Consider the following 27,830-nt stretch of genomic DNA (forward strand, 5'->3'; position numbering starts at 1 on the left):
ACCTCGCTTTATATAACCTCGCGTGTTTTCTCGGAGACGCGACATTCTCGTGGAAAAAAACCTGAACAGTCTTAGCACTAGCTAATTAGCACCTTTATCTCTCACAAATCATGTGACTGGAAGAAAGGGAGTGAGACAGAAAGAGTGAGAGTAAAAGAGAGATCAGCCGCTGGGGAAGGTGTGAGCAAGCTGCGCCGATATGGAAATGGAGGCTTTAATTATGGATGAATACATTATTGGATCACAGCTGAGGATTTGCTGTCTCTGTATATTGTGTTTGGAGCTTGGCTGATACCAGGGGACACCACAGACCCCCGCAAATATCTGTGTTCGTTTACTGACACCCGACAACGGGGCGGCATCCACTTTGGACTTGTCTTTTAATCAGAATGCATAGATAGGTTTTGGACTACATATGCAGTTATCTCATTTTAAATGTGATGAAAGCTGCACTGAAACGACTATTCACAAAAACACAGCACTTCCATCATGTGTACGTTTCTTCCTCCCAAAGTCTCTTTGTTTTCCAACCTGTTTTTTGTTGTTGTCATTGTGTCTATGTTATTTACTATTGTGTTGTTATATCTGGATTGTTGTTGCCCTTTTTTCTGAGCACATCAGTGATGCTGGCTGTGGTCAGAAGTGAAACCGTGTTGAAAGTGGAGAGGGTTGGAAACACGAGTCTGGCTCCGCCCACTTATTGTTCACATCTTTGGTGTGATTATAGTCTGGAAAACCGGTTTGCAGGAAGGTTCACCCTGAAGGTCAGACCAATCAGGAAGCCATCGCTGGCTAAGGAGTCACTTTCTAAATACTCCAGCTAACAGAAGTTTCTCTCTGACACCATAAGCAGACAACACGATGAACATGAAACATGTCTAAACTTCAGACTCATATATTGTCAAGTTCTGATTTGTAAGTGAAGATATGTGGAATCAGCTTTTTCCAATAAAGCTCCAACCAGCCAGCCTTGTCAGATCGGAGAAACAGATTTAAAGATACCAAAACTCGTCCGTACTAACCTAAATTAGCTTTAAATTTCTCTTTCTTTACCTCAAAAGCAGAAGAGTAATAGGTTAATGGCTGGCAGCCACTTTACACCTCCAATTGGAAAGCAAATGAGTATTATCCAAGAACAGTTCCCGTACTGTCAAACCTGCCTGACCAGGATCGATATGGACTCCACACAGGGAAATTCAAGAGCGCTTTAAATTTAAACAGGCAGGACAAACTAATAGAGCCAATTGCTTTTACACTGTAGGGAGTAAAAAAAAACAGTAAATTCTCTGAAGGCCTCTGCTGTCGGTCCTGTACTGAGTGTGATTGGTTCAAGCCCGCGGACCTGAACCACTACCGGAACAAAAAGGTCTTGACAATGCAATGACTTTTGTAAGGTAAGAAAAAACAGCTAAATTTCGGTATCACCGCTGTCTGTCTGTCTGTCTGTCTGTCTGTCTGTGGTGTGAGCGTGCAGCACAGTCTGAAAGCAAAAGAAACTGAATGATGGCGCTTGTTTTTTTTTTATCTACACTCGTGCATTTAAGTTTATATAGAAAGAGGCCTTCTGAAGGAGCAATGACATTTTTAGCTGGGAAACTTTCAAGCTAAATGCAGCAAAGATGCCCGGGCAAAAATCAGCAGGCAGTGCTTGTAATGAGATTGTGGCGGCGTTGTGGCACTTTACAACCTGCCCAGACTGACGGTAACAACAAACCTTTTCTAAAAGTGCACTTTCATTCATTCACTAGTCTGCACAGGCTGACTCGACCCACTGGCAAGGTCATACGGGGAGAGGGAGGTGGAAGTGGCAGCACTGTAGTGCATTTAAGGACATGTTTCGTGGTGCCTGAATCACTATGAATGTAGGAATTTGAACCATGATGCCTCATTGTTTTCACCAACATAAGTCAAGCCATGAATCTCTGGTCGCTGCTGGTCTAATTAAACCCCTAATTAGTGGTGATTAGATGAAGGAGAGCCTCGACACGAGAAGCAACATGGCCTCTTTGGGCCACTGCTATGTCGGGGAACGGAGACGAACGCTGACACACCACAGCTGTTTTGGGGCCATCTGCAGAAATTCAAGGCCTGAAGACATAATGCTTATTTTCATCTTCATTCTTGCTCATTATGCCCCTTTTCCGTCTCTGCAAAACAAACCCTTTTAATAATCGTGTTTAAAATCATCTTGGCACACTTCTTGGAGGCAGCCTACACTTCTTGGCTCTTGGGAAAGACTGAAACCTAATTAACTGTGTTGCCCATTTATTGATTTTGAGTTTCAGAGGTTTACAGTACAGTGTGTGTGCGGTTCTATTTACATGGGAATAGTATGGCTGATTATCAAAAGGAAAAAAAGCCATTTAAAGTATCATTCATGTTTAGCTTATGCATGATGCATGTAAATCCTGGTGTGGCCTTAAATTTAAGGACCATTCCCAAAGCAAATAATAGAAATGATGGATAGTTTACCGTCATAAATACATTTTTGGCTTTAATTCAAATTTTGAATGTCAGTGAGGTTTGTGTGCTCATAGTTTTTGCCGCTATGCATCTATGACACATGACAGTGATGAATTAAAGCAATACAAATTCTCATTCCTTTTATTTCTCCCCTTTGATGGCTGTCTCTGCATCACGTTGTCTTTTTATGCAGCCGTATGTGGCTGATGGTCGTATTATGCATGGTGGCTGAGTTTCTATTATGTTGCACATGGGTACGGCGCCGCCAGGACATTAGTAGCACCAGAAAAATAGTTTTCTGGTCTCTGTTGTTTGTTCAGTTTTATAGTTTTTATTTGTTTTTCACAGAGAAGGAGAGAGCGAGAGATGCTGAATCTTGAATAACAGTTGTAAATGTTTTAACATAAAGGGCGGTGACGCTGAATGTTTGTCCGCACACACACATGCTGAAACACACACGCTCCATACGTGTTGCCTCTATTAATCTCCTGTTGTCTCTCCTTTGGTCCTTGTTTAGAATCACAGTGCACACTGTGTGGTGAACCAGAAGGTGAGTGGGCCTCGCCATTCTCTTGTCATCGTCATCTCCTGGCTGGTTGTTTGCTGTTGGGGGGAGGAAGGGGGAGGAGGGGAGGGGGGGGTGTAGCGGGGGCGACGTTTTGCTGCTGATTCACTGTTCTTCAGTCTTCATCTCCAGCAAAGCAACGGTGCTGGATTCAGATTCCATGTCAAACAAACCAAATCAAATACACTGCACATGGCAGGTCCTCCTGGTTTTGGTTTCATTTATTGTAACATTTCAAAAGATCACGTGTCGGACGGAGCAGGTAAACAATTCCAGGAGGCAGCCATCTTTGTGCATGTACTCTGACTGACATGATTGATTGACAGCATGAAGGCTGAAGGCACATCTTCAGACCGCTGACTGATCACAAGCGCTTCTGCTTCGCATCTCATTGAATGTCAGGATGTCTGCACACATTCTCGTGCGCTCGTATATTTGTGTGCACGTGTGTGTGCAACATGCTCATGATGTACTTGAACGGCTGAAAGCTGCTTAGCTCTTGAGCCCGCCGCTAGATGAAGAGCTCCTCTCATGCTTCTGGCACCTCCTCATTCTCCATCTCCAACGGTATGTCTCTGTCCATGTCCCTCCAACGCCAGAGTCCTTCCCTCTGCATGGATTACATTTTGAGGGGTGCTCGTCCCTCCGCTGAGCTGTTTCATGTGTTTTGTGTTCTCAGGTTTCATCTGATAGCCGGCTGTCGCTCAATCTTTCAAAACAAAAGGGAGCAGAAATGACCTGTGAATACAGCAGCTTTGTTTGCACTTTTATAGCGAGAGTAAATCTAGAACCTACAAAACCATGAACATGTGATGGGCTCAGTGACAGATATGATATTTCCCATCTGGACTTAACCTTGTCCAGGAATCAGCCTCTAAGTCCAATAAGCATCATCCTGTGTCTCAAAAATCAATGGTGCTCTCTCTGTTTTCCTTCATTGGATTAAGACGTAATCAAATCGAGCATGATAACTGTGTTCTTGTGACCTTCCCACTGAGATGGGCAGAGAGAGGAGGCGGGGCCAGAGGGAAGGACGTGTGTGTGTGTGTGTGTGTGTGTGTGTGTGTGTGTGTGTGTGTGTGTGTGTCTGTGTGTGTGTGTGTGTGTGTGTCTGTGTGTGTGTGTGTGTGTGTGTGTGTGTGTGTGTGTGTGTGTGTGTGTCTGTGTGTGTGTGTGTGTGTGTGTGTGTGTGTGTGTGGTGCTTTACGAGTGAAAACCTGTGTGGCAGACGGGAGCTCTGAGGCTCCGCCGGGCCGTTGCTCCATGTTTCACAGGCCATCAGGCCAACCTGAACCTCCGGGGGGAGACCGCCTGGAGCCCTCCGTGGCTGGTTGTGTTGAGAGAGACAAACAGAAAGATAGATTATAAGATGAACGTGTGCAAATCAAACCTCAGTTCCTCTTAAATACTGACTTGAATACAAAAACGTCCTTTTCTGAGACACTAACCATTCTGTAAACTTTAGTGCTCTGTATGTCCCCGATGTTGTCAAATGACATATAATGGCTGCATTGTTTTGTCATCGAGTACAAAATCTGCATAAGAGCTTTAAATACTGAGTTCATAGCTGTTGAGTGAACATCGTGGAAAACTTAAAATATTTGAGTTTTGATCATCATGTAGTAAAACCAAGGTGTTGTTCTCTTTGTTCTGCACCAATTACAGCGTTTCCTTGGGTTGTTGGGTGAAATGGACCAATCACGTAAATAGAGGAAGACGTAGCTCCAAACAGTGGATAGAAAAGGCAACCAAATGAGAAAGTGCTCTGACATAAATAACGTGCAGAAAAAAAAACGAGAGGACTCATGAGAGCACTCTGTGTCTCTGAACTATTCTTGCTGCACATGTGAAAATCTGATGTCTGAATAATAGCTATTATAGATTAAGGACAGAGAGGATACTTTCATAGACAGGTTGGCCTTAGACATAAACATTATTGAAAAGCCTGGACTCACCTTGACAGGCACTCCATGACTCCAAACTCCAAAACTGGAATTACTAGGAGGAGTCTGACCCAGAGAATAGCTCTAATGACAATTCAAATAAGTCTAGTCAAGGTCTGACATACGGTGTCCGTCTCATTTTCACGGTGGTTTCTGAGTCTAAATTAGAGTCCTGTCCTTCAGCCGATGCACTGCTGATGCATGACAGTTTACTCACTGACAGCCGTGTGAGAGGGAGCATCTCGTCATCAACCGGACCGTCACGGAGACCCTGAACTTTGCAGTAAGAGAGAGAAAGAAAGAAATGGTTGAGTTACAATAAAAAGGGCCAGAGGGAGGTGAAGGGTGTGAGATTCATCAGTGGAAGAAACAGGAAAAAGTCAAGGGCAAGTTTGTTCCGTAGAAATTTTGTTCAATCGCTGCTAATTTGTTGAGTTGTTTTGAATATAATTACCGGCTGGATTATGTTTACTGGCAACGTCTTTAAAGGATATGAATTCTTGTATGGAGGCGGTCGGGTAAATGTGGTACCTCACAGAACTAGTCAGCATTTTGTGACCTGCATTGCATGTTGTTTGGCTCAGAAATCCAGGCGGCATTACATTTCTACCAAAATGTATTTTCTGCTTCAGATTCTAAGTAAACGTAATTTCCAACAGTGATAGGATATGAAAAAAAAAAAAAAAAAAAAACAGGTCAGATGCTCAAAAAAAAAGAAAGCAAAGAGGTGTGTGAACTGAAAAGGCAGGAAGAGAAACCGTGGACACGGATGATCAGGAATACAGCTGAACACTGAACATGTGCCGAGCTCACGTCTTCAAACACTGTGAGTTTGAGTGGCGTTATATTATTGTTGGTGCCTCTTGTCTAACGTTACTGAATTCATGAGTTTCTACACATTGCATAAGTCACTGCACCAAGCTCTCTGTTATTTCATAATTATAACAACAAACTGCACTTTGTCAACACTGTGAATGTCTTTCAGTAATGTGGTGTCGTAGAGCTGCTCCATATTTAAGCGTGGATGCTCTGGTTTCCTCAGGAGAGGGCGGAGTTAAAGGTGATGTCATTAGGCTCTAATGCATATTCCCCCTGCACCCAGAAACTCTGTCCTGTATTGATTTGGGCAGCATGGATTTTAAATTTTCAGAAAACCATTTACATTGTATGTTCAGCTAGACGAATAGGATGTGTCATGTGCAGACCGCTGGCCAAGGTCAGTGTCCAATATAGAAGAGGCTTGTTGGTAGGTGTGAGGTGAGTACTGATGCTGTGCATTACACAACACAGAAGCTCAGGAGCCATCTCTTCTCTGTAAGCACTGTGTTTCTGGTTATCTGATTCAAAAAGAAAAGGGAACTAAGTCCAATTAAATTAATCTTTTGCTCGGAAATGACATGTTTTTCTAAAAATAATTATGTAAGCGATAGACTTGTGCAGCAAGGCGAGAACATCGGGACACCTCATAGAAGACGTTTTTTTTTTCTGGCAGATGTGCGACTGAGCAGCTGTTATTTAAATGAATGAAGCTCCATCTTGTTATCCAATGTTCTGCTTTATGCATTGTGTTGGACACTATTTCTCTCAACAGGGCTAAATATAATTTTATTGTCTTAAGGCAATTGCCATATCATGTAATATCTATACTCTGAAGAAAAAGTGAAGAAATTCAAATTATTCAAACAGTCAATTTGTCAGTTCCAGTGCTGTAAAAAGAAGCTGAAGGAGTTTTAATAAGCTCGAGCCCTTGAGTCATGTTAGGACTATTAAAACCAGAAAAATCAGCATTTTCTGTTTTAAATGTTGGAACTGCAATATTCAGAGACCTTTGGCCTTCAGCTTGACAAGTCATGTCTCCCATCTTAAATCTTGGACTGCAGCTTCACTGGCCTCTGCCAGCAGATCTGGCTGTGCTCCATGCACCAATACTGTACACAGTCAGGAAGCCAAGCAGTCCGACGGCCAGCACGTTTGATTGCAGCTCCGTTCCCAAGCCCGAGAGGCCGGCACAACGTTTTAGCAGCTTAGTGTTTGAGAAGATGGCAAATCTTTACGTCGCCGACATCCATCTGAGCAGCGAGCCGGGAGAGCGAGAGTGAAATACTGTATAACAACGGAAGATTGCCTGCAGCTGACCAGCGAAGTGGGATTTAGAAAACATGCTATTTAAACTGCAGGCAATTCTTTTTTCCTTCACCAGGCACCAAAGAAAAGTGCAGCAGGCAGTCAATCCTCTGAGCTTATCACAGGGAACCAAAGTTGCTCTCTCTGCTTTCTCCCCCACTTTTGAGTCCCAGACACACAGACGACTACTAATCCACCACTTTATGTCTCAGCACACCTTTCTGACGCTGTCCTCCCCTGCTTTGATATTCTTACACACAATATTACCCTTCGATACCTTTTAAAGGAATTCTTAATGGCGCCTTCCATTTGGGTACGTGACATAAAATCTTATCAGGCGAACATAATGAAGGAGGCCGCGAGGAGAAAGTCGTGGCAGATTGCTGGCTCTGCCTCAGATGTTACATGCCATGTAATCAAGCTTCAGTTTGAGCACAGGCATGACAAATGTCTGGGGGATGTATCTATTCTGGAGATTGAAATGGAAACCCTCTTTCTCTCACACACTGCGCTGCCATCGATCCGTCTGCCTCTTAGTCACGACCGATGCCAAAATCAGTGGCTGGAATAATGAGAAGGCAAAAATACAGACGCCTCGCCGGAGAGCGAGAGGCCTTCAGCGGCGCTCGCACGGGTTGAAATCAGAGGTGCTTTCTGTCTTCCTCCCTCCACTACTATCAGTGTTGTGTTTCTGCAATCAGGCTGGCTGCAGGAGAGAATAAGAGCCTCGAGTGTGTGTGTGTGTGTGTGTGTGTGTGTGTGTGTGTGTGTGTGTGTGTGTGTGTGTGTGTGAGCAGCTGTTCAGGTATTGGCTGCAGGGGAGTAGCTTTGCTCAGACAATCCTGAGATAGCGAGGCGAAAGCTTGACATCACTCCAGGCGAGAGACTGATGAGCAGCAGAGACATCGGGGAGAGTTTGAACCAACTCGGAGGGGAACGTGTGAGATGAGCTTTTTGTGAGCGCTTCCAAATTTATGACTCATTTAAAAAACACAGCGAGAGCTTGTTGGCAAAAATTCACTCGCTTTTTTCAGTGAGATGACTCACAAATGAAGATGTAACCAAATATTTGTATCGTTATCACCCATAAGCATCATGTGCTGATGCAGAGTACAGTCGATAAAGTGAGAGTGAAACTCGTCTCACTGTCGCTCACGTGTTTTTGTTCTGGAGGCGATAACAAGAGAAACTGACCGTCAGCAAAACGAGGAAAAGCTCCCCGGAGCTGTGGTTTAAACTCAGAGAAGTGTCATCACGCTGCTGCCGCACACCTCCGCTCACAGCGCCAGCTTTCGTATGATTGGTCGAAGAGCCGACCGACCGGCGACGAGTGTCGGTCGGTTTCGGCGTGAGCTGATTGTTTGAGATGAACTGGAGGTCCACGCCCAGAATGATGGACGGACCCGCGGCGGAGCAGTGAACTCGGTGCTGCTTCTGGTTCACGACGTTATTCAGCTCCACGTTTCAACTCAGTTGATGAGTGCCGACCTTCACTGGACGTCTTCAAATGTTAACGAATGTTTCCTAGCATAGCAAACAAATGCTGCACGCTCAGCAGTTCTTCTCCCTCCCCTCTGTCCTCAGAGACCAGGCCATGTTTACCAAGTCTTGACCTCTTGAAAATTAACAACCAATCAAAAATGACAATCAATAACCTGTGACAATAACAATAGTTACCTCACAAATCAGTAATGAGATACTACAAGCGCTTATGTTGTTGGGTATGTTCAGTCTGTTATCTCAATAGCAGCAGATGAAGGATTCACACGTTGAAAGGACGATGACTCTGATTCAGGTATTATGATCCATATGAAAACATTTAGTCCAAACACAGTAAACGTGGAGCACAAGTTCAAACATTTAGATTCAGGAAGGAAACTGATCTTTAATGAGACGCTGTGAGCCGTCTGACTCCTTCTCTCCTTCCTCTCGTTTGTCTTCCTGTCTTACTTCTCTCACAGTTCGCTGACTTTAACGCTGCATTATTTAACCACAGATAGCAATTTATGACTGTTTGAGTTGAACGTAAATATCAAAACCAAGAAAACACGCCACCTCTTCTTCGCTCTGTTTCGCTTTCATCTGTCCTGCCTTTGTCCTCTTCTTCATACGAGCGTGTCCACCGCTTCACGCTGCCGTGGTCATCAGCGCTGAGGTCTTCTCCCTCCGGGCGCTGCCTTTTTCTTCACAGCTCCTTATTAAAAACCCAAACCCGGCCTCTGGGAGCTTCGCTATCTTTCTCCTTCACCACCTCTTTCTCCCTGTTCCCCTTCGTCTTTAAACACACTCACACCGGGGCAAAGGTGGCAATTTCTCTCCGGTTTGTTCCGCCCATTCAGGCATGACCTCGTCACACTTTTTCAGCAACAAGAACCAATTACTGTAATAAGACTCGTAAAATTCCCTCGCTGAACCGCAATGTCATCATTGCACATCATTTCTCTGCTGGCGTTTTCTGTTTAGTCATCCGCGGCCTTCGTGAACGTTCGGGCGCCTCGTGTGTGCGGCGCCCCGAAGACATTCATCATCGCTCTCTGAAATGATGGTACCTTAGAGATGCTGGTGATTACAGAACACCGCAAACTCACCGTATTTAAGCCCCACATGGGTATTATTTTTTTGGGATTATAATCAAAGTTTATTGCCGCACTTTTATTCATGAAGTCTCCGCAGATGCACCGCTTGGCTAGCCAAGCGTCAGACAGGGCCAGAGATATCGGATGATGCACTGGGCTGCTACTGAATTGCAAGCACCCTGTTGCTATGTATAGTCTCAGAGTCCTCTGAAGAATGGATTGGGGAGAGTAAAAGACTGATGGCTACTGTCAGGCAGCAGCATGGGTGAATCATGAACACTCCTATTTCCACCATCTGAATTTCCACATAACGTTTCCCCTCTTGAACATTTCCCACCGGAGCAGTTGTCTACTTTTCACCAGTGTTTTATTTCCGTGTCATTTTGCCAGGTGAAGAATGAAGGCTTGAGTTTTTTTTAGTTTTTTCTTTCATTGTAACCGAATTGACGTCATTGACATTTGACATTGTGCTGCCGGAGCAGCTCATAAAACAAGGAGGGCTGCGGCTCCACGACGTCGCGCTCATCAGCTTATTGTTGGTGCATTGTTTACAACTCGATAAGCTCAAACAGCTTGAGGTCACAGAGAAGCACAATCTCTTTACGTAACAGTGAGACTCACTCCTCTGTGCCCTATGACAGACAGTAAGTCTCTCGCTGACACTGAATCACTGCGACGTGGGAGATGATAAATACAACACACATCCGACAGTGGAACATTGAGGCTATTTTTTACTCAAATCCAAGATGTGCTTGTTTCGTGGCCGAACATAACCTCTAACTTTGTGTTGTTCCTGTCTAGTTCATGCACCAAAATCACATTAAGATGCTCTGCAGTTCTTCCTTTCACCAGATACCTGGCTCAGCAGTGCTGCGAAAGGACATTGGACTCTTGAAAACATGTCACTCAGCAGGAAATAGGCCGTCTTTCTCTATCTGGTCTTCTCTTTTCTTCCCTAATGACAGAGGGCATGTTTTTAATAATGATTGTGTTTGGGTACATCCGCCGGGGTATAGTACTTCAGTGACCACTCTATCTGCAGCTATATTAGCTATTAACCTCAGTGCAACTCGGGTGAACTCCAAATGAGTTGAGCAAGTCGGACAGATTTCCCACCTGCCCAAAACTCATTGCCGCCAGTCGGGCTGAGAGTCGGTAGCAACACAACACACGTGCTCACAGGGCCCAAAGTTTGGCTCGGAAAATCACACTTATCTGGATCTTGCATTATTAAACCTTACATAATAATTCAGGCCAATAACCGACTGCAGTCTCTAATGAACTCCTTATTATTTCACTCTGAGTCTGATGAACTTTCCTCTCAAGAAACTTGTAACAAGCAGTATTTTCCTTTTTGCGTCGTTAAAGACGGACGCTCATTTAAACTCACGGAGCACGTTAAAACAAAAACCTTTCATGCTGCCTGTCGTTCCATGACAGGCATGTCTCTGTGCCTCGAGGTGCCGTCCTGGAGCCGGAGACACACTTTCTCATTGCTAAAAATAGACTTATCTCATGCTCCCCCATCCTGGTTTTCAAGAAGGAACACACGCGGAGGAGGACTGTCATTGTTTTTAACAACAATTATGACAAAAACTGCACTTCTAGGAGTTTGAGCTGTTCCCATACGCTGCTCCTCGTTCACCCCCCCGTCAGGGAACTTTAAGATCATCCATTAGTGAGGCTGATTGCTCACAAATGATTTCTCCTCCCACACAAGGATTGTAATGTGGAAATCAAAATGTAGAAATGATTTATTGACGGTGCAGTGGTCACAGCGAGACGGTTCCGGGTTCAACCCTTCCTGTGCCTGCGTCTCTCCTGGTACTTCGGCTTCCTCCCACCATCCAAACATTTGCATCTCAGGTTAATTGTTGATTCTACAAATTGCCCTCAGGATCAAGCGGGTATAGATGATGGATGGATGGATAATACAGTTTAGAAATCCTGCGTTGTAACTGCGGTTTTAGGACTGAATATATCAGAGATGTGAGTCATGTAAAAAAAAGTGTTGTTGCTGTGTGATTGACTCAAATTTGGTTTCTTTGTCCAGGAAATGTACCCGGTGCTACGATTGCATCTTTTTGTTGTCGCTGACTGTGTTCAATCACAGTACCTCCTGTGGCAAACTCACCTCGGGACACAATAGCCGACCCCGTTCACTCAGGCCTGTGTGTGATAACTAGCATCAGTCTGACGTGGCAATAATCCAAGATGGGGGGGTTAATAGTGTGTACCGTGCCCTCACCCTAAAGGACCCTGGAGAGTCTTTATAACAGCTCCATGCCTGGATCCAATGTGGACCTCAGGAAACATTAATTCCTCACTCAGTCTCAGAAGAGGTCACTCTGGGTTAATGTTCATGGCAGGAGGCTGGGCTGATGATGGATGGATGCCACGGCTCATGGCCCTCCATCAGATGTGTTCAACTGAAATATAATACCCCGTTTCTTTTCTTACGCATGTGACTGAGAGGTCTGAATCATGTGGTGAAGGAATTTAGGCTGTTTTTATAATTTAAAATATTCCAGTCAGCAGCTACATTCTTTTATTGTGCAGCTGAGTCTCTCCTGTTGAGCTGGAGTGCTTTAAAGGAGCATTTAAAATACTTCATAGCAGTTCTCAACCTTTTCAAGTCCCCACTAGAATAATCAAAGTTAGTTTTTGCAGTAATGGAACCACTGGGGCCTTGTACTGTATTTCTCTGTTGATAGTACTGCTGTCGAGCTTTCAGGTGATCCACCTGGAGACACCTTCGAGAAGCCTTCGCTCCATCTTTATTCCATGCGGTTGCGAGCATGCTGCTACCTGCTTGGTTACTGAAGCACAAACTAATGCTGTTTCAAATTAAAAGCCTTTATTTCTATTTTTTTTTTTTAAACCCTCTCGTGTTTCATACACAGTCCAGCTTTAAGCTAGATTTTTGAGCTATTTTTCTCAATAACTGTGTGGTGACCCCGAAGGGATGTCGTGACCCCCAGGTCGGGAACCACCTCTCTAAAATACCGAGCACTCTGACAGCCGGCCCCACTTAACGTTCATTTTAAAAACCAAACAATCCATCACTGTCGGTCTGCACCGACACTTCTGTTCAGATGATACAACCTGTGGTATTTCCTCCCGGCACCCAGACGACCTCCAGAACTGTTAAAATCTCGCTCACATGACCAGTTATCTGCCCGGCGTCTGAGGGCAGCAGCTGAACACCAGCCGACGGCTGAGCTCTTCTAACGAACACGCTGACGGCTAAACAAGACCTTCTGTCGGGGCACTTTCTCCATCTGCCCTTCTGGTTGCTGTCTATTTAAGGATTAATGTTTGTTAGGTGTGTGATGAAACAAGCTGTGAGGCTGCAGTGACATCGGCTCACTGATTTCAAAAAAATATCTCCCACACTAAGAAAAACAGCTCCACTCTTTGATGTAATACTTATTCAAAATGTCATTGTGTGAATTGGAGGAAAAGAAAGCAGCAGACGTTGAGGTCAAGACACTCTGACCTTTACGGCTGACTTATCTGGTGACAATTGATTTATCTGGTGACCTTAAAATGATTCTCCAATCTTATGGGAAAACTAATAAACACTTGAATTAGTCCCAATACCATTTAACTTTATATCTTCATACAGTGCAGCTCGGTGCGACTTCTCTTCGCTTGTGTAAATGCAGCAGAGTCACAGTTTCCAAATCCATGCCCTCATCTCTTTTAATCCGTTTGTGATACAGTTCTGCACTAAGCAGCCCAATGGAAGTTAGTGAGTGATGCTCTGCTGTCTTTGAGAGTACATAACATTAATAACTCAAGGTAATGAGTCATTATCTGTTGTCTTTATCAAATTGACAAAACCCATGGCATTAGCAGAACTCTGAAGAGCGTACCAGCGTCAATTAAATCACCACCTCTCATTGTTCATATTCAGATGGCATTAAGGTACGACAAGTGAAACATAATTGGGTATTAAATTGTATTAAATTGACCATTGAGTGAAACAGATTCGCAGCATGTTTCATATATCCCCCATTAATTCATGCAAAACAGCATTAATCCATCATTAGCATGGATGGCTGCATGCTTCGCCTTGTCTCACCTTGTCCTGCGTTAATTTATCCTCGTCTTTTGCTCCCTTTTCTCTTTGCCTGTCGACCACGTCTGCCTCCACCAACACAAAATGGTGTGAGACAGTACGGCACTTGTTCTCATTCGCAGTGGGATCACATACTCACGCGCAGACTTCACTGAGCGCAGCAGTTTGTTGATTCTGAATCACACCTGCAAATATTGAGCACTCGGTAATTTATGTTTTCCCAGACGCGTGTAATCTCTGACAAAGAACAGGAGGCAGAAAAAAACGCCAACAAAGATGAACCAGCTATGTTACTGAACTGTTTTGTTCCTCTTTGGATTGCGATCCTCGGTGCTCGTGGAGTAATTGTTGTGGGTTTATTCATGCGGCGTGCGTACACATAACATACTGGAGTTTTTCAAAGCTCAGGCCTCAAGGACGAGCGTTAGACGCCAATCAGGAAGCGGCGGCATGCAACGGTGCGGCCGCTCCTCTCTGGGGCTTTCCTTGTTGAGTGTAGAGATGACAGTGGGCGTAACATCACAGCGCTTTAATTGATTTTAGTCGAGGAACAAACCGCATTGTGCAGCTTCACAATTTTAAACAGTCGGCACGTCTCAAAGGATTTATGGTTTACAAAGGATTTGCCCAAATTTGGGCAAAAGGAAAGAGTGCAGAAGAGGCTGTGAAATGTGGCTAGATTTCACGTCAGCTTATTATCGTGTATTTTGTGAGAGTGCAGACTTCTGAGTAAGCCGCTAAAGTGGGAGACAGCTCGTGGCTGCTGTGGCTGTCACATCTCCCCATGAACTGTAAAAGGCCCCAGGCAGAGGCTACCGCTCTGGTCCTGGCTGGGATGTGCTTTGTTTCTAAGCAACCTCCAGGAGAAAAGGAACGAGGAGAGTTGCTGCTAGGGTCTTGATTGGGTGTGGATGAGTGGATGAAATGGGTGTTTGTTGTGTTTGTCGTTCTACATAAAGGCTTTGCTGTAGAAGCGGTTCGTAAGGCGCGTTTCCAAGATACACAGGACCGATCAAAAAGTACAGAGTCGGTTCTTGTAGCACGTAATTGGATAATTGTTAGACAGGTTGGTTTTTTTTTACCATGGGTATGTGTGCATTTGTGATTTCGCCATGAGCTTGAGCAGAGAACGTACATCAAATTTTGAGATCATGGGGTCAGGAGTGCAACCAGATGGCTTTTTAAATGACGTGTACGGGCTTGTTCACCGTGAGTCCGTCACACCGCCGACACCGAGTTCTGCTGTGACCTCTGATGTGTCTGAGAGAAAACATTCGCTGCAAATGACCTGAACTGAGGTGCGATGGCGACTGGGTCCTCTCACATGACAACACACCCACTCAGGCTGAGGTTTCTCCCCCACAGCAACTCAGTCGTAGCTCCCCACCTCTCCTGGCCTCTGGATTTGACTCCCTGCACCTTCAACACAGGTGTTGATGTGATGTAATGTAACTTGAAATACTTTCCCACAAACGATATCGCTTGCCTCTGCTCCATGAACATCACAGTCTCTGAATTGTTTGATTGCACCTCGTATTGTACCTCGAAGTCAAATTATATTGGCGCCACCATTTATTTAAAGAGTGAGTGTTCCTGGCAAAACATGACTGCTGGAACTGCACGGTGACCTGTCCCTCACCCGCTGTCTTTCGCCTACGCTTGACACTCTTCTTCACACACTCTTGATCCGACAGCACACAGGTTCCCACACTCAAATACATGTTTAAAGCAGTTTGACATCATGAATCGCTCCTGCTCGCCTCACGGAGAAACAAAAAGGGCTCGGCGACGACATTCAGTGGGAGAAGCTGCGGCAAAACTCTGGGGGATGAAAATTAAAAAAATTGTGGAACAAATTGTGTTCGCGGGGATATCAACTTAAAATAGGCAACAAGTTTGGCCTGTCAACAATCAGTCTCAACACTGCCGATGTGTTTTCTCTGTCCCTGCATGTATTTCTCAGTCTTCTACACTTCAGCGTCAAACAACAGGTGACAGCTGCCTTCCCTTAATCCGATCCAGTCTGGCCGCTCCAGAAGCCCGTGTTTTTCATATCTCCTTTTATCCCATTACAGCTACTTGTGTTGGAGCTGGAGGGGAGGACTCAATCAGCCTGCTCACTCCATTGAATTATTGCTAGAATCATGCAGTTTCAGTGACTGCCTGGGGAAGCGAATGAAAGCCTGGCTGGCTCCATAAGAAGGCTTTTTCACGGATGTTGACTATTAAGGCGGCGTGAGTGTACGTATCTGATATACATTCAGCTTTAAAACCGGATGTGTTACAGCATCACATTACATGTCCCGAAAAGGTGAAGAGCATCAACTCTGCTGATTCAACACTTTAACCTGAAAAAGGGGAAATGAACAGAAGTCAAATCATGTTTGTTTGTACACTCTTTGCCTTTAAAACAAGGTACACTTGCACATTGTTTGCACACAGCAGGTAGTCTGTTCCCAGCATCTTAGAGGACCACATTTTACTGTGGATGGAGGCTGTCTTCTGTCTCCTGATTTAATCGTACCCTGACCCCATGGAGTTCAGATCAGGGCTGTGTGGTGGTCACACCATGCCGTACCATATCGCCCCTGTTCCCACGCTGGTATGTTTTTTGGGGTTCTCCGTTGGGCAAAGGTTGTGAATACAAAAACACCGTCGTCCCCGGTAGGTCTGACAGAGTCGGCACAATTACTGTGTCACTGCATGTGCAGCAGAGGACATCCTGCACGCCGCCGGTGTTAAATAGTTCAACTTTGATAGCAGCCAACTTGTACTTTGAGGAACCTTCAGTGAAACCTGCCAGACAGGATCCATCAAGGCAAATGCACAGGGACGCAATTCATTTTACAAAATTCTCATCATTCATGTGCATCAATGTCTTCATACAGTTTTTACAAGTTCCATAAGTACTTGCAAAATACAACTCTAATGGATTTAAATTACTTGAGAAACGTATTCGATTTTAGTAGATTGAGAGAAATGTGATGTGCAACAGATGATGAAGAGACATGTAGACTAAACACTGGTACATAAATCACTGCAAGACTATCTTAATTTATTAACATGAAGCACTATCAATACGACTGAGGTAAATTATGCAACAGCAATAACAACACTGTACAGTCAATCAGTGATAATGGTGGCAGATGTTTGCAGCACATCACTAACCAAGGTTATTAGTACAGCACGGAGTGGCTGTATCTGTTGTTTGGCTGCTCCACCATTTGCTGGTAAATAGTTTTGGTATAATGCGTTTAGAGTGCACCCAGGGCGTCGTCAAGAGCTCTTCTTTCATTTCGCTGCTGTGAAATTAGGCCAGTAAAACACTGGGACGGGCACTTACACTAATTACATTTTACTGTCAGATGTGTCCAGGTTCACCTTCAGTCCCCTGAGCGACACGCCGTGCTCCGAATCAACACGAAGGCGTTCAGTGTCTGTGAGTGAATTGAATTTCTTTAACTGACATACAGTTCGTCCGTGTGGTAATTAATTACTCTCACGGTTGCCCCCTTTAAACGTTGTCAGTATAGCTCATTTTCATTAATCTGATTTGGTCCAGATTAAGATCACAGCAAATGATTCAACACGTTGATTGAGTTTGTGCCTCTAATGTTCCGGTTGACTTTGGAGAGAAAAGGCGACTCAGAGATAAAGGATCTGAACTGGACTGCCGGTATCACTTCCATCTTCAAAAAGTCATTATGGCCGGCCTCCACCTCCACTCACTGGTCCGCTGTGGTCTGCAGAGAGGAATATTACATTAAAGGGGAAAGGATTTCAAGTGTCGTTGTCAGGTTGAGGGGTGCGGTTGCCTGCAGTGCCCAGGAGACCTGGAGTGTTTTTAAAATCACTTCCATTACAGGCTTGTCTCCAAGGACTCACCGCCTGTTTGGACATTCTCGTCTGTCGGTAAAGTTGACACAGTGATGAACTGGCTGCCGACTTGAGCATTAAAACCATTTAATAGTTTTGGATTTTAAATTGGCTGCCCTCGATGTGTTTTTTTCACGTCATATTTGCAAATAAACAATGTGACAATATCAAATTATCTCTGTTTTTCTCCTGAACTCCTCAGTGGCTGCAAAGACAGCAAAGGATGGGAGCTTCGGAGCGTGTTGCTACAGCAACGGCGGTTCTGAGGCTTCCTCTAACACGTTGCCTGGGAATGCAGTCCTGGCTGTTACATAAGATGTGACTTACTCTCCCTCTCGTTCTCCCTCTCACACACTCGCAGGGCTTTTCCTGTGGCAGAATTTCACATTCAGCATGATTTATTCATAGCTGGATAGCTGCGCTGGATTTATGATTCCACCATGTAAATGCAAACTCATGCAATCAACCACACTTGGCGAGAGTTTGCGTGGGGGCATTGTTGGACTCCAAATCCATTTCTGCGGCTGTTATACATGAAAATGGGGTCTTTGAAGAGGAGATCATTGCAAGACAATATGGCACTTTTGCCGCCGTTGTGGCAGCAAAATATGAGGTGCACTTTACATTTGCAACGTAAGCGTTAATTGTGTTGAATTCCAAACACACCAAAAAAAACTAAAAAAAAAAGCACCTCAAATATTTTCATTCTGGAGGAAACAAAGAACGCTGATCTGACACTTTGTTAAATTTCTTTCTGTCACCTATCGAACCGTCTCCACTTTGACTGGCAGAGAGAAAGGAGAGCCGAGGAGGAGCGCTGAGCGCAGCACAGATAACACACTTCATCATTAGCGGGCTCATGATAAGTATTCAGAAATTCAGCAGCTTCTCCTTATCTGGCCGCCATAATCTCTGTGCAGCTAAATACTATGGCTGCATTCAGCTCGCCACTCCGTAGGTGAAATTGGATGTTAGAGAAGAGAAATTGCCATTTTACGTTTGTTGGGACAGCCTGCCAATGGCCTAATCATTTTTTGAAGAGATTAGTGCCGAGGCTGATGGACTTGTACGCCGAGCTCTTTTGGGAGGTTACAGGAATATGCATATCTGCTGTTAGAGCTCCTGTTCACTCTCAGGATCATTTTACAGCCTGCTGTACCTGTTATCTCCCCCGACTCTCCCAAAACACGTAACAACACGCAAACTGTCTTCTCTTAATCGTTACTGTTGTTTATGGAGGCTCAGTAGACTACAACCACTCACCTCCACTAGCTTCTCTTTGCTCTAATCTATCCCTCAGGCAAACCTCCACCCTGCTGGGAGAAAGATAGTGATAGTGGGGTGTGGGCTTTCAAGGCTATGGAGGGGTGTGTGTGTGGGAGGTGGGAGGGGGGGGTTTAAGCGTAACCACCGTTATGAAGTCTCAAGTTCGGATATTGGCCGGCACCAGAAGTGACCATATTTGGATGAGTTGGGGGAGGAGCGGTCGATCTGACTCGATCTGATTGGAAACCCAACGGTACTACGTCCCGCCCACCGATAGCCGCAACCTCACTGCACCAACCTGTCAATCAAACAGAAACACCCCCAAAACCACAACTTTTTGAGGCTTAGTTTTTAATTAACGACGGATTATTTCCAGATGGACCGCCAGAAAACTGTTTAGCTGTCAAAATTTAAATAACTCAAAGAAAGAATTTATTGACTTTGAATTTGATATATGTGCTGCATGCTCCCACACTGGCTTGAAATGTAGTTGTTAAATCGCTGTGTTGTTACTTCGTACTGTTTCTACTTTGTGCTCCACCGGTTCAATCGTGCTCCATGGGATACTCTGATTTGAGGATGGAGGCTTCCCATTTCTTACATTTATGTGTTTCACCATTACCTTAAAAAACAATTTTGTAACACAGGTTTTACAGCTTTAAAATTAATTGGAAGATTATTATTTCAAGGTTGGACAGTTCTGTGGTTTTATTAATGGCATTTGGAGAAGAGCTCTTTATTTCAGTGAGATGGTTCTGTGGAAATATGCAGGTGCCACACAGAAGCAGAAGCAGCCTACTAATCCGTGATTCCTGCAGGAGGTTCTCTCAGGAAATGGTTGTGGATTTTAGCCAAAGTTGCCAGAAAATAATTGGTTCTCAGTTCCTTGTATGCGACTGCAGTGTGTGTTCTTAGAGGCTGAGTCCTCCCTCACTGTGGGAATTTGTGAGCAGCCGTACGAGCCGACGGCACATTTCCAGGTGACGCATGCAGCGCTGAGTCAATCAGCACACAATAATACAACAGACTTTGAGTTTGATCTCCTGTCTCGGCATCAGGTATCAGTCACAGCAGCAGTCATGTAAGGAACAGTTTCTTTCTGGCATTTTGGTCGTCACGCTCGGCCAGAGACAGATGGATGATGAGGAAAAATATCAGTGACAAGTGATTGGCTCCAAATTGCTGTGTCAGTTTAAAGCGGCTCCGTTAGCTGATAGTTGCATTAGTAACTACTGTGTTTATTTCAGCTCACACGCCACACTTGAAATGCATGTCTGAATTGTCGGGCACGGTCACTTGACAAGTGAGCAGCCGAAGACGTAATCCAGGACCTCATTTTGATCGGAGCTGTTATGGCAGATATAATTGCCACTGTCCTCGTCGTCCATTGGTTCCTTCTCAAATCTAATAGCTCACGCCGCTGCTGATTTGTCCCGAGGGTTGAGCACACAATTCTCCTTCCTTTGCTTTTCTAACGAAAGGCCAGAATTCTTGGGAGACTGCATTTAACCTTTGGGAGACGGATAAGAAAGCCACTCCATCGATTTGGTTTGCTCAGTAAATAAGGGGCGTGACTCTCCTCGGCCCACTTTGATAGGATTTGGCTGGACAAACAACTTTTTATTACTGTGAATGAAATGCAATGCAAAAGGTTTTTTCCTCTTTGACATTTGTTGTTCATGAGTGAATTTTTATTTCTAAATGTGAAAGCATGTACGATTGAAATGAGCTTGGGAGATGTTTTGAAGTTGTTTGTCTCTCATACTGTTTCAAAGTTGGTGTAAAAGATTCTGTACAAGTAAAAATACAATATTCAAATGACTTTTTAATCCACTATATCTCTGAGAAAGTCTCCATCCTTAGTGAAATCATCTTCTTTCTTGTGGCGCTGATCCGTTTTTAATGATAAACCAGCGAGAACTAAAGCAGTTTTGATGCAGGACAACTTAGAAATGACAGATTCTTCCGCTGATGCAAAACATTAAAGACCATCTCTGATGTGTTGCCTCAACATCGGGACTCTTCTTCACAGTTCCCTTTATCCTAATCCTCTGTTAAAAAGCATCGTGGCTAACCACAATGCTAACCACTGCCAAGTCTGAAGGTCGCATGCCTTTGAACCCTCGGTCTAGTGCAGCGCTTTATTATCTTTTAACTTTGTTTTCAACTCCAGTTAGTGTCTGAGCTGGTGGAAGAGTGGGAGCTGTCAGTGATACTCAGGGCAGATATAATACTATTTAAATGCTAATGTGTTAAGAGGAGCAAAACGACCTTTACTCACAGTGTGCACACGGGCGGAGCGGCAGCACAAAACAGAAGCTTTAATAAATGAGCCTCTTCCTCTGACTCAGTCTCTCAGTCCTGCACACCTTGTGTCAGGTAGGAGGTGTGTTGACTGCACGGAGCTTTGACAGCATTATAGAGCAGGCTGTTGGTTCAAGTGTTAAGTCAAAGATGTTGGGATGACTGCAGATTGTGTAGAGTTGAATGTGATTGGTTTATTCTTTTTCTGGACGAGTATCTGTTTATCAGGGGGAAGAAGTCATGTGCTGTGTTCCAGATGACATATTTCCCTTAGTACGCTGACAAATAGCGCTCTTACATGTTAGGACAGGGAAGTGTTGTTTCAAATCGCACACTGCTGTTCTGCACTTACGGGAAATAACCGAAGCATGTGAACACATCACTTGCCAAAATATCTGCAGCTGTAATTATTTTACCCAGAAATGAACGGTGTTTTTTTTTTTACCTTTTTTTTTTTAACAAACTCAATAAACACACTGATGGCTTCTGTCCAGCAGCAGCAGTGAACAAGAAACACTTTTGTTTGGGCTTCAGGAACAGCTGCAGCTTCCTCAGACGCCTCAATTTGAAAAATCTTTACGTCGATGGCCCCGCCCCTTCCTCTACAGAGCCAAGATGGCGACCGTTTAGGGTGGAAAGCGTCCAGCGTTTCACTCTTCTTTTTGGAGCGTTTTGAGAGCATCATCCTGGTACTTGTAGCGCGCTGCATGTTTCTGTATTTTAGTGCGTGTACACACTGATGCACTCAAAATAGTGAGTGTCAGAAAACGAGTCCGTCATTTGGATCACAACACCGCTGTGTTGAATCGGATTGATCTTTAATCTAAAGGGGAAAAAAATTAAGATCCCCGTCTTTTCTTGACTTAATTTTCTCGTCCATCTTTATCTGCACAATCCTTATTTTCATCACCACATCTACATGTAAGAGCGGGATAGTCTGACATTCAGAGAAGATTCGGTATGTTGTACTATTACGTTTCTAAATTCACCTTCCACCACCGCAGTCCTTCTAAGCAGTTGGCACCCTTGCCAGGAAGCCGATAATGTGATGGCAGGTGCTGGTATCAGTGTAAGAACAACAAGCCCTCTCGCTGTCCACAGATGTCACTGATACTCATCTCCCTGTTTTCAGAGTACTTGCCAGAAGGATGCACTCACTGAGAGCTGCTTTTGCCCTCAATCCACCTCGTGTAAATATGAATTAACCTTCAAAATGTTTTGTCTGACTTAAATATGATCTTACTTTTTTTTTTTTTCTTTTCTTTCCTGTGCTTCATGTTAAATTCTGTATCAGCGGTGAAAAAGAAGAAAAAGAGAAATGATGGATGAGTCTGTCATGTGTCGTATAATCCCTGGAAGTGCCGTAACTGTGCGGGTAGATACTTTATTCAGTGCAGCTCCCTGAGGTACCTCAAGGAATAGTCAGCCGTCAAAGAAAGGCCTTGGATTAAGACAGCGACATAACTTCAGACAGAAATGTAGCATCACATCAATCAATAACGCACCGTCATCTTTCTTGCTGCAATTATTAGCCAGCGGTGAACTGGACTGACTCCGACCAACCAAGTTCACCGGATTTGGTCTGTGAAAATAAATTCTGTTGTAGTATTTTGATCAGCTTAGTTATGCGCAGCCTTTCAAAAACAGCTCCCCCTGAGGGAAATGTCTTATCTTTTTCCGCTCATGCACGCTTAGGGTAGCCTGGATTAATTTTACATCAAGCTGCCAAGAAGGCATCCTCACGTAAGACCGGTAAACAACGAGAATTTGTTTTCATCTTGACAGATGGAGGACGACAGCAACAGAAGAGCACGGCTGCACCTCAGGGGTTGAGATCTTAGACCTCATTAAAAATTAATATGAAAGGAATAAATTTTATCCAATTTGAAAGATGAAAAGGAACATCCACCGTTAGTCACTATTCACTAACCGGACTGCAAGTCTTTCTCGTGAACTTACATAGCTTCTTTTTTTTTTTTTTATCTGTTAAAATTAGACTTTTTCAGAGCTATTGATATAATAATCAAGAGGAAAATCCTCCGTATACCCGGAGTCTACCTCTGGATGTAGTCAGAGTGCTTACGGTGCCAGGTTGTTTCCTCACTAACGGTTTCACGCTGGAGGTCAAAACTCCAGCAACTTTACTGTCGGATGAAAATGTCTCGGCTCATGACTTTTAATCAGGGTCGTCATAAAACATTACAAAAAACTTTTCAATAAAATGGGTACAAATGAGTTGTCCTTTACCTGCCGTAGGTGCAGTCTCTGAACTTTTTTCGATCCACTCTCGTCAGCAGCAAAAAGACATGAACTCGTATTGATATGAGCCAAACAGCTATATTTCACCTGCATGGACAACAGCAGCACTTATATGACAGATATGTCTCTGATTCAACATCATTGTAGTGTAAAAAACACAGTTTACAAAAAAGTAATTGCTCAACAGGTCGATCCTTGTTCATAGTTTTTGGATTGTCGTTTCAGACTGGGAGCAGTTGTGTTATGGGACAGAGAGTAACAGCAGCAATACCTACATGAGATCATCAAATGTCATTTAGTCAGCTAGAGTTGGCCACAAGGAAGTGATCTCCTGCTGCTCTTTTTACTGACACTGACAGCTTTGGTCATTGCAGTGCCTGAATAATAATGGTTAAGGTGGTTAGGGTCCTTCTTATTTATAATATTCATATCAAGGTGTCAGAATCAGGTTTATGATAATATAGAGAATTCATTGACTTGTTAAAACACTGATATACTTCAAAAGTGCTATAGTTGTGTGTCAAACCCCGTCCTTCTCCTCTCACCTCCCACAAAAGCGCATTAAAACTAAAAAATAATGCATGTGATGTTTTTTGTGAAGATTTTACACATTTAAAAAATATTTACCTTGACTTGATAAGCATTCATTAGTTGAAACCTCTTAAAGTAAAAACGATATGGAGCTCTTCATATTGCCTTCAAGATCTATTCCAATTTTTGATTGTTTCCTGGATAAAGTCACAGAAATATTGATGACGTCATCCATAATATACCACTAACGTGTCATTTTAACCTATGTCGCCCGGGCATAATACAAAAGAAGGACATTGTAATAACATTGGGAGGAGACAGCGGTGAGGCATAAAGATAAAGTAAACCTTTCCTCTGATTAAGTTAAATACATCAAACTGGAACGTTTGCCCTTGGTGACCGATCACACAGAATTGGTTTTTAATCTAAAACAACCTGGCCAACAGAAAGAGAGAGGGAGGGTGCGTTTGGTGATGGCCTCCCAAGGACTCCCACCCGGCCGTACGCCTCTCAGCGCACTCCTCCGGGCTTTGACGGATGACACCAGCACCGCGGAGTGATAGGCTATTATTTCACTTTGCATTGGATAAATGGCAATGCGGACCTCCGCCTGTCGCCTTCCCTTCTCTTTCTTTGGTTCTCTTGTTTTTTTCCTCACCTCCACAGACGCATACCATCACAGACTTTAATAGAAGGGGAGAAATAGGAGAGGTGAGATTTTGTCTGTTGATTTTCCTTTCACATTTCAGACGTGCTAGTTTTTGAGGTTTCTTCTTACCTGTGGTTGAGGTGGATGAAGGGAGTGACAGTATGTCTGGATAAGGACTGACCTGTATGTGATTTGGTGTTAGGCTTTTTTTTTCTTTTTTCCTTCCCCATCATTAAGTGTGAATGCATAACTTTTTGGGGAAAATGTATTTTTAGCTTGAGTTTGATGTTATATTGTCTTTCTCTTTGTTTCTTGCTTTCAGACCAACAGTATTCATGGTCTCCCTCGCAGTACTTCGATGAGGACAGCTACTCCCCTCCACCCAGGAACATGAAGGGTCTCTCCGGTGGCCGCCCTGCCCATCTCCAGCTCACCTCCCCCTCAGCCCACACCTGCGGCCTGGTTGACTGTGACCATTCCCTGGACCACCACCACCTCCACCATGGTGACTCACGGTCCCCCTCCTACCTCCTCAGCCCCACCGAGAGCTGCCCCCTTGAGGGTCACCACCGCTGCTCCCCACGGAGCTCCATCCACTCTGAGTGCATGGTGATGCCGGTGTCCATGTCAGCCCCCGACCACTCCATCTCCAGTAGCACTTTCCCCCGTATGCACTACGGTAGCGCTTCGCGGGACACCGGTGGAAACACGTCAGGCAGGGAATCCCGAGACGACGGTGGCTCATCGTCGCACGGTGGCAGCGGCAAAATGAACCGAATCCCCGCAAACCTCCTGGACCAATTTGAAAAACAGATGCCGCTTCACCGGGATGGCTTCCACACATTGCAGTACCAACGCACCTCCACCACAACCACAACTACAGAGCAGCGCCATGAAAGCCCGGGGCGAATACGCCACTTAGTCCACTCGGTACAGAAGCTCTTCACAAAGTCGCACTCCCTGGAAGGTTCCTCCAAGATGAACGGTACTAAAGGTGACTCGCACAGGGACAACTCACATCACCACCACCACCACCACCAAGGCCACCACAAACACAGCAAACGCAGCAAGAGCAAAGAACGTAAGTCTGACGGCAGCGGCAAGCAGCGCTCGGGAGGCTGGTGGAGTTCAGATGACAACCTCGACAGCGACAGCACCTACAGAACGCCGAGCGTCATGTCACGACATCCGGTAGACCACATCAGCCACTGTTACCCCGACTCCATGCACGGCCATCTGGCGGGAGACCTGTCGCTGAAGACCTCCAAGAGCAACAACGACGTCAAGTGTTCGGCCTGTGAGAGCATGAGCATGGCACCGGAGGGCAAGTTCATGAAGAGGAGCTCTTGGTCAACGCTAACGGTCAGCCAAGCCAAAGAGGCCTACAGGAAGTCCTCCCTCAACCTGGAGAAGCCCATGACGCCCACCGACCTCAAGCCCAACATCAGGCCCTGTCACTATCTACAGGTACGTTGGCCTTATTTCACTGTGAGTCGGCTTGTTCCTCTCAAGCAGCAGGAGAAGAAGTAGTATAAAAAGAAACAATATGGATGCTGCTTTAAAAAAAACAACTGCATGCTCGACATTTGATGAGCAAGTCAGTGATACAATAATTTAGTTTATTTTAATACTACTGATCTGTGGATCGGTTGATGAATATTGGATGGATGGATGGATGATGATGATGAAGGGAGGGAGGGAGGGAGGGAGGGAGGGCGGGATGGATGGATGGATGATGATGATGGATGGATGGATGGATGGATGGATGAATGATGATGGATGGATGGCTGGATGGATGGATGAATGATGATGGATGGATGGCTGGATGGATGGCTGGATGGACGGACGGATGGAGGATGGATAGATGATGGATGGATGATGATGGATGGATGATGGATGATGGATGATGATGGATGGATGGCTGGATGGATGGCTGGATGGATGGACGGACGGATGGACGGATGGAGGATGGATAGATGATGGATGGATGGATGGATGGATGGATGGATGATGGATGGATGATGATGGATGGATGGATGGATGATGATGGATGGATGGATGGATGGATGGATGGATGGATGGATGGATGGATGATGAGGGAGGGAGGGAGGGAGGGATGATGATGGATGGATGATGATGGATGGATGGATGGATGGACGGATGGATGGAGGATGGATGGATGATGATGGACAGTGATCTGGCATTCATTCCCAATAATATCAAATTCAGAAGAACCACAATCTCTGAAGCACAAAGACAAACTTCAGTCCCAAAACGTGCTCCGTAAAAGACAAAATATTCTTTTTTGAGAAATATTGTTTGTCAATCAAAAAGGAAGAAAAGCTGCTCATCTCAGTTGGATTCCTGACTGATGTAGAAGACTGTTTTGTTCGTCACTGCTCTGAATGTTACAATGCGAGCCTGTCCTATGGCTCAGCATGTGGCTGGCACTAAAAAAGACGAGCACAGCAGGACAAATCAATTAACTCTGTAAATGATCTGCGCCGGAGGGGAAAGGATGGCAGCATGAGAATAATGTTTGCTCTGCTTTCGCATAGGTTTCAGTTTGGAAAAAAGGTTAGCATTTAGCTCAGGCCCGTGATCGGCTCTGCGGGAGACCCCATAGCACCGTGGGCATCAATTTAGAGTGAGTCAGCACTTTTCACAGGCGTGTTTCACGGGTTTTATATGCATGCTGAAGGGTGGATGAAATAGGAAAGCACATTTCTAAAATCCCAAATTGCAAATCCAAGCAGGGGAATATAGATATCTATAACAATGTCATATCTGATAGCACCATGTCAGTAAAGCCTGCAGCCAAAATAAAGTCAGGACTTCAGCGCACTGGGAAAGAGGACTTGTAGACTCACCGCTCTCGGCAAAGAGTGTGTCGTGTGGATTACAGACTCTTTTAAATGGAAAGCCAGTACATCACTCAAATCAGCCAACGGTGCCAAAGAAATCACTCAGTGTAACTTTACATCAACAGAAAGTTTCTAATTTGGACAGGCATATTTCTAAACATAACTGATCCTCTTTTTTAATAGGCCCTGATCCACTCCATTATTTATTTATTTATTTTACAATCCCAGTAAGTGCAGTAATCTCTCAATGAGAGAGTCGCAGTGTTTCGTGCCCCCCCCCCCCTCCCTTCTTCTGTTTGGTCATTCAGCTGAGGTAGTGTCCGAGT

General features: G+C 44.6%; 1 protein-coding gene across 6 annotated transcripts in view; it reads left to right on the forward strand.

Moving 5' to 3' along the window:
- The window catches only part of dlgap2a (discs, large (Drosophila) homolog-associated protein 2a), a 137,047-nt gene that overhangs the window by 61,655 nt on the left and 47,562 nt on the right, over positions 1 to 27,830 (forward strand). For 4 of the 6 annotated variants that reach the window (XM_069151914.1, XM_069151915.1, XM_069151916.1 and 1 more), the window contains 2 exons: positions 2,981 to 3,013; positions 24,963 to 26,107. In XM_069151914.1, coding sequence (XP_069008015.1) covers positions 2,981 to 3,013; positions 24,963 to 26,107 — 1,178 coding nt within the window. The remainder of the gene's footprint in view (positions 1 to 2,980; positions 3,014 to 24,962; positions 26,108 to 27,830) is intronic. The other 2 variants (XM_069151917.1, XM_069151920.1) reach the window with 1 other exon arrangement.

This window comes from Embiotoca jacksoni, unplaced genomic scaffold (assembly GCF_022577435.1).
Source record: "Embiotoca jacksoni isolate LCO1_2020_lvr unplaced genomic scaffold, fEmbJac1.0.p SCAF_18, whole genome shotgun sequence".
Classification (NCBI taxonomy): Eukaryota; Metazoa; Chordata; class Actinopteri; family Embiotocidae; genus Embiotoca; species Embiotoca jacksoni.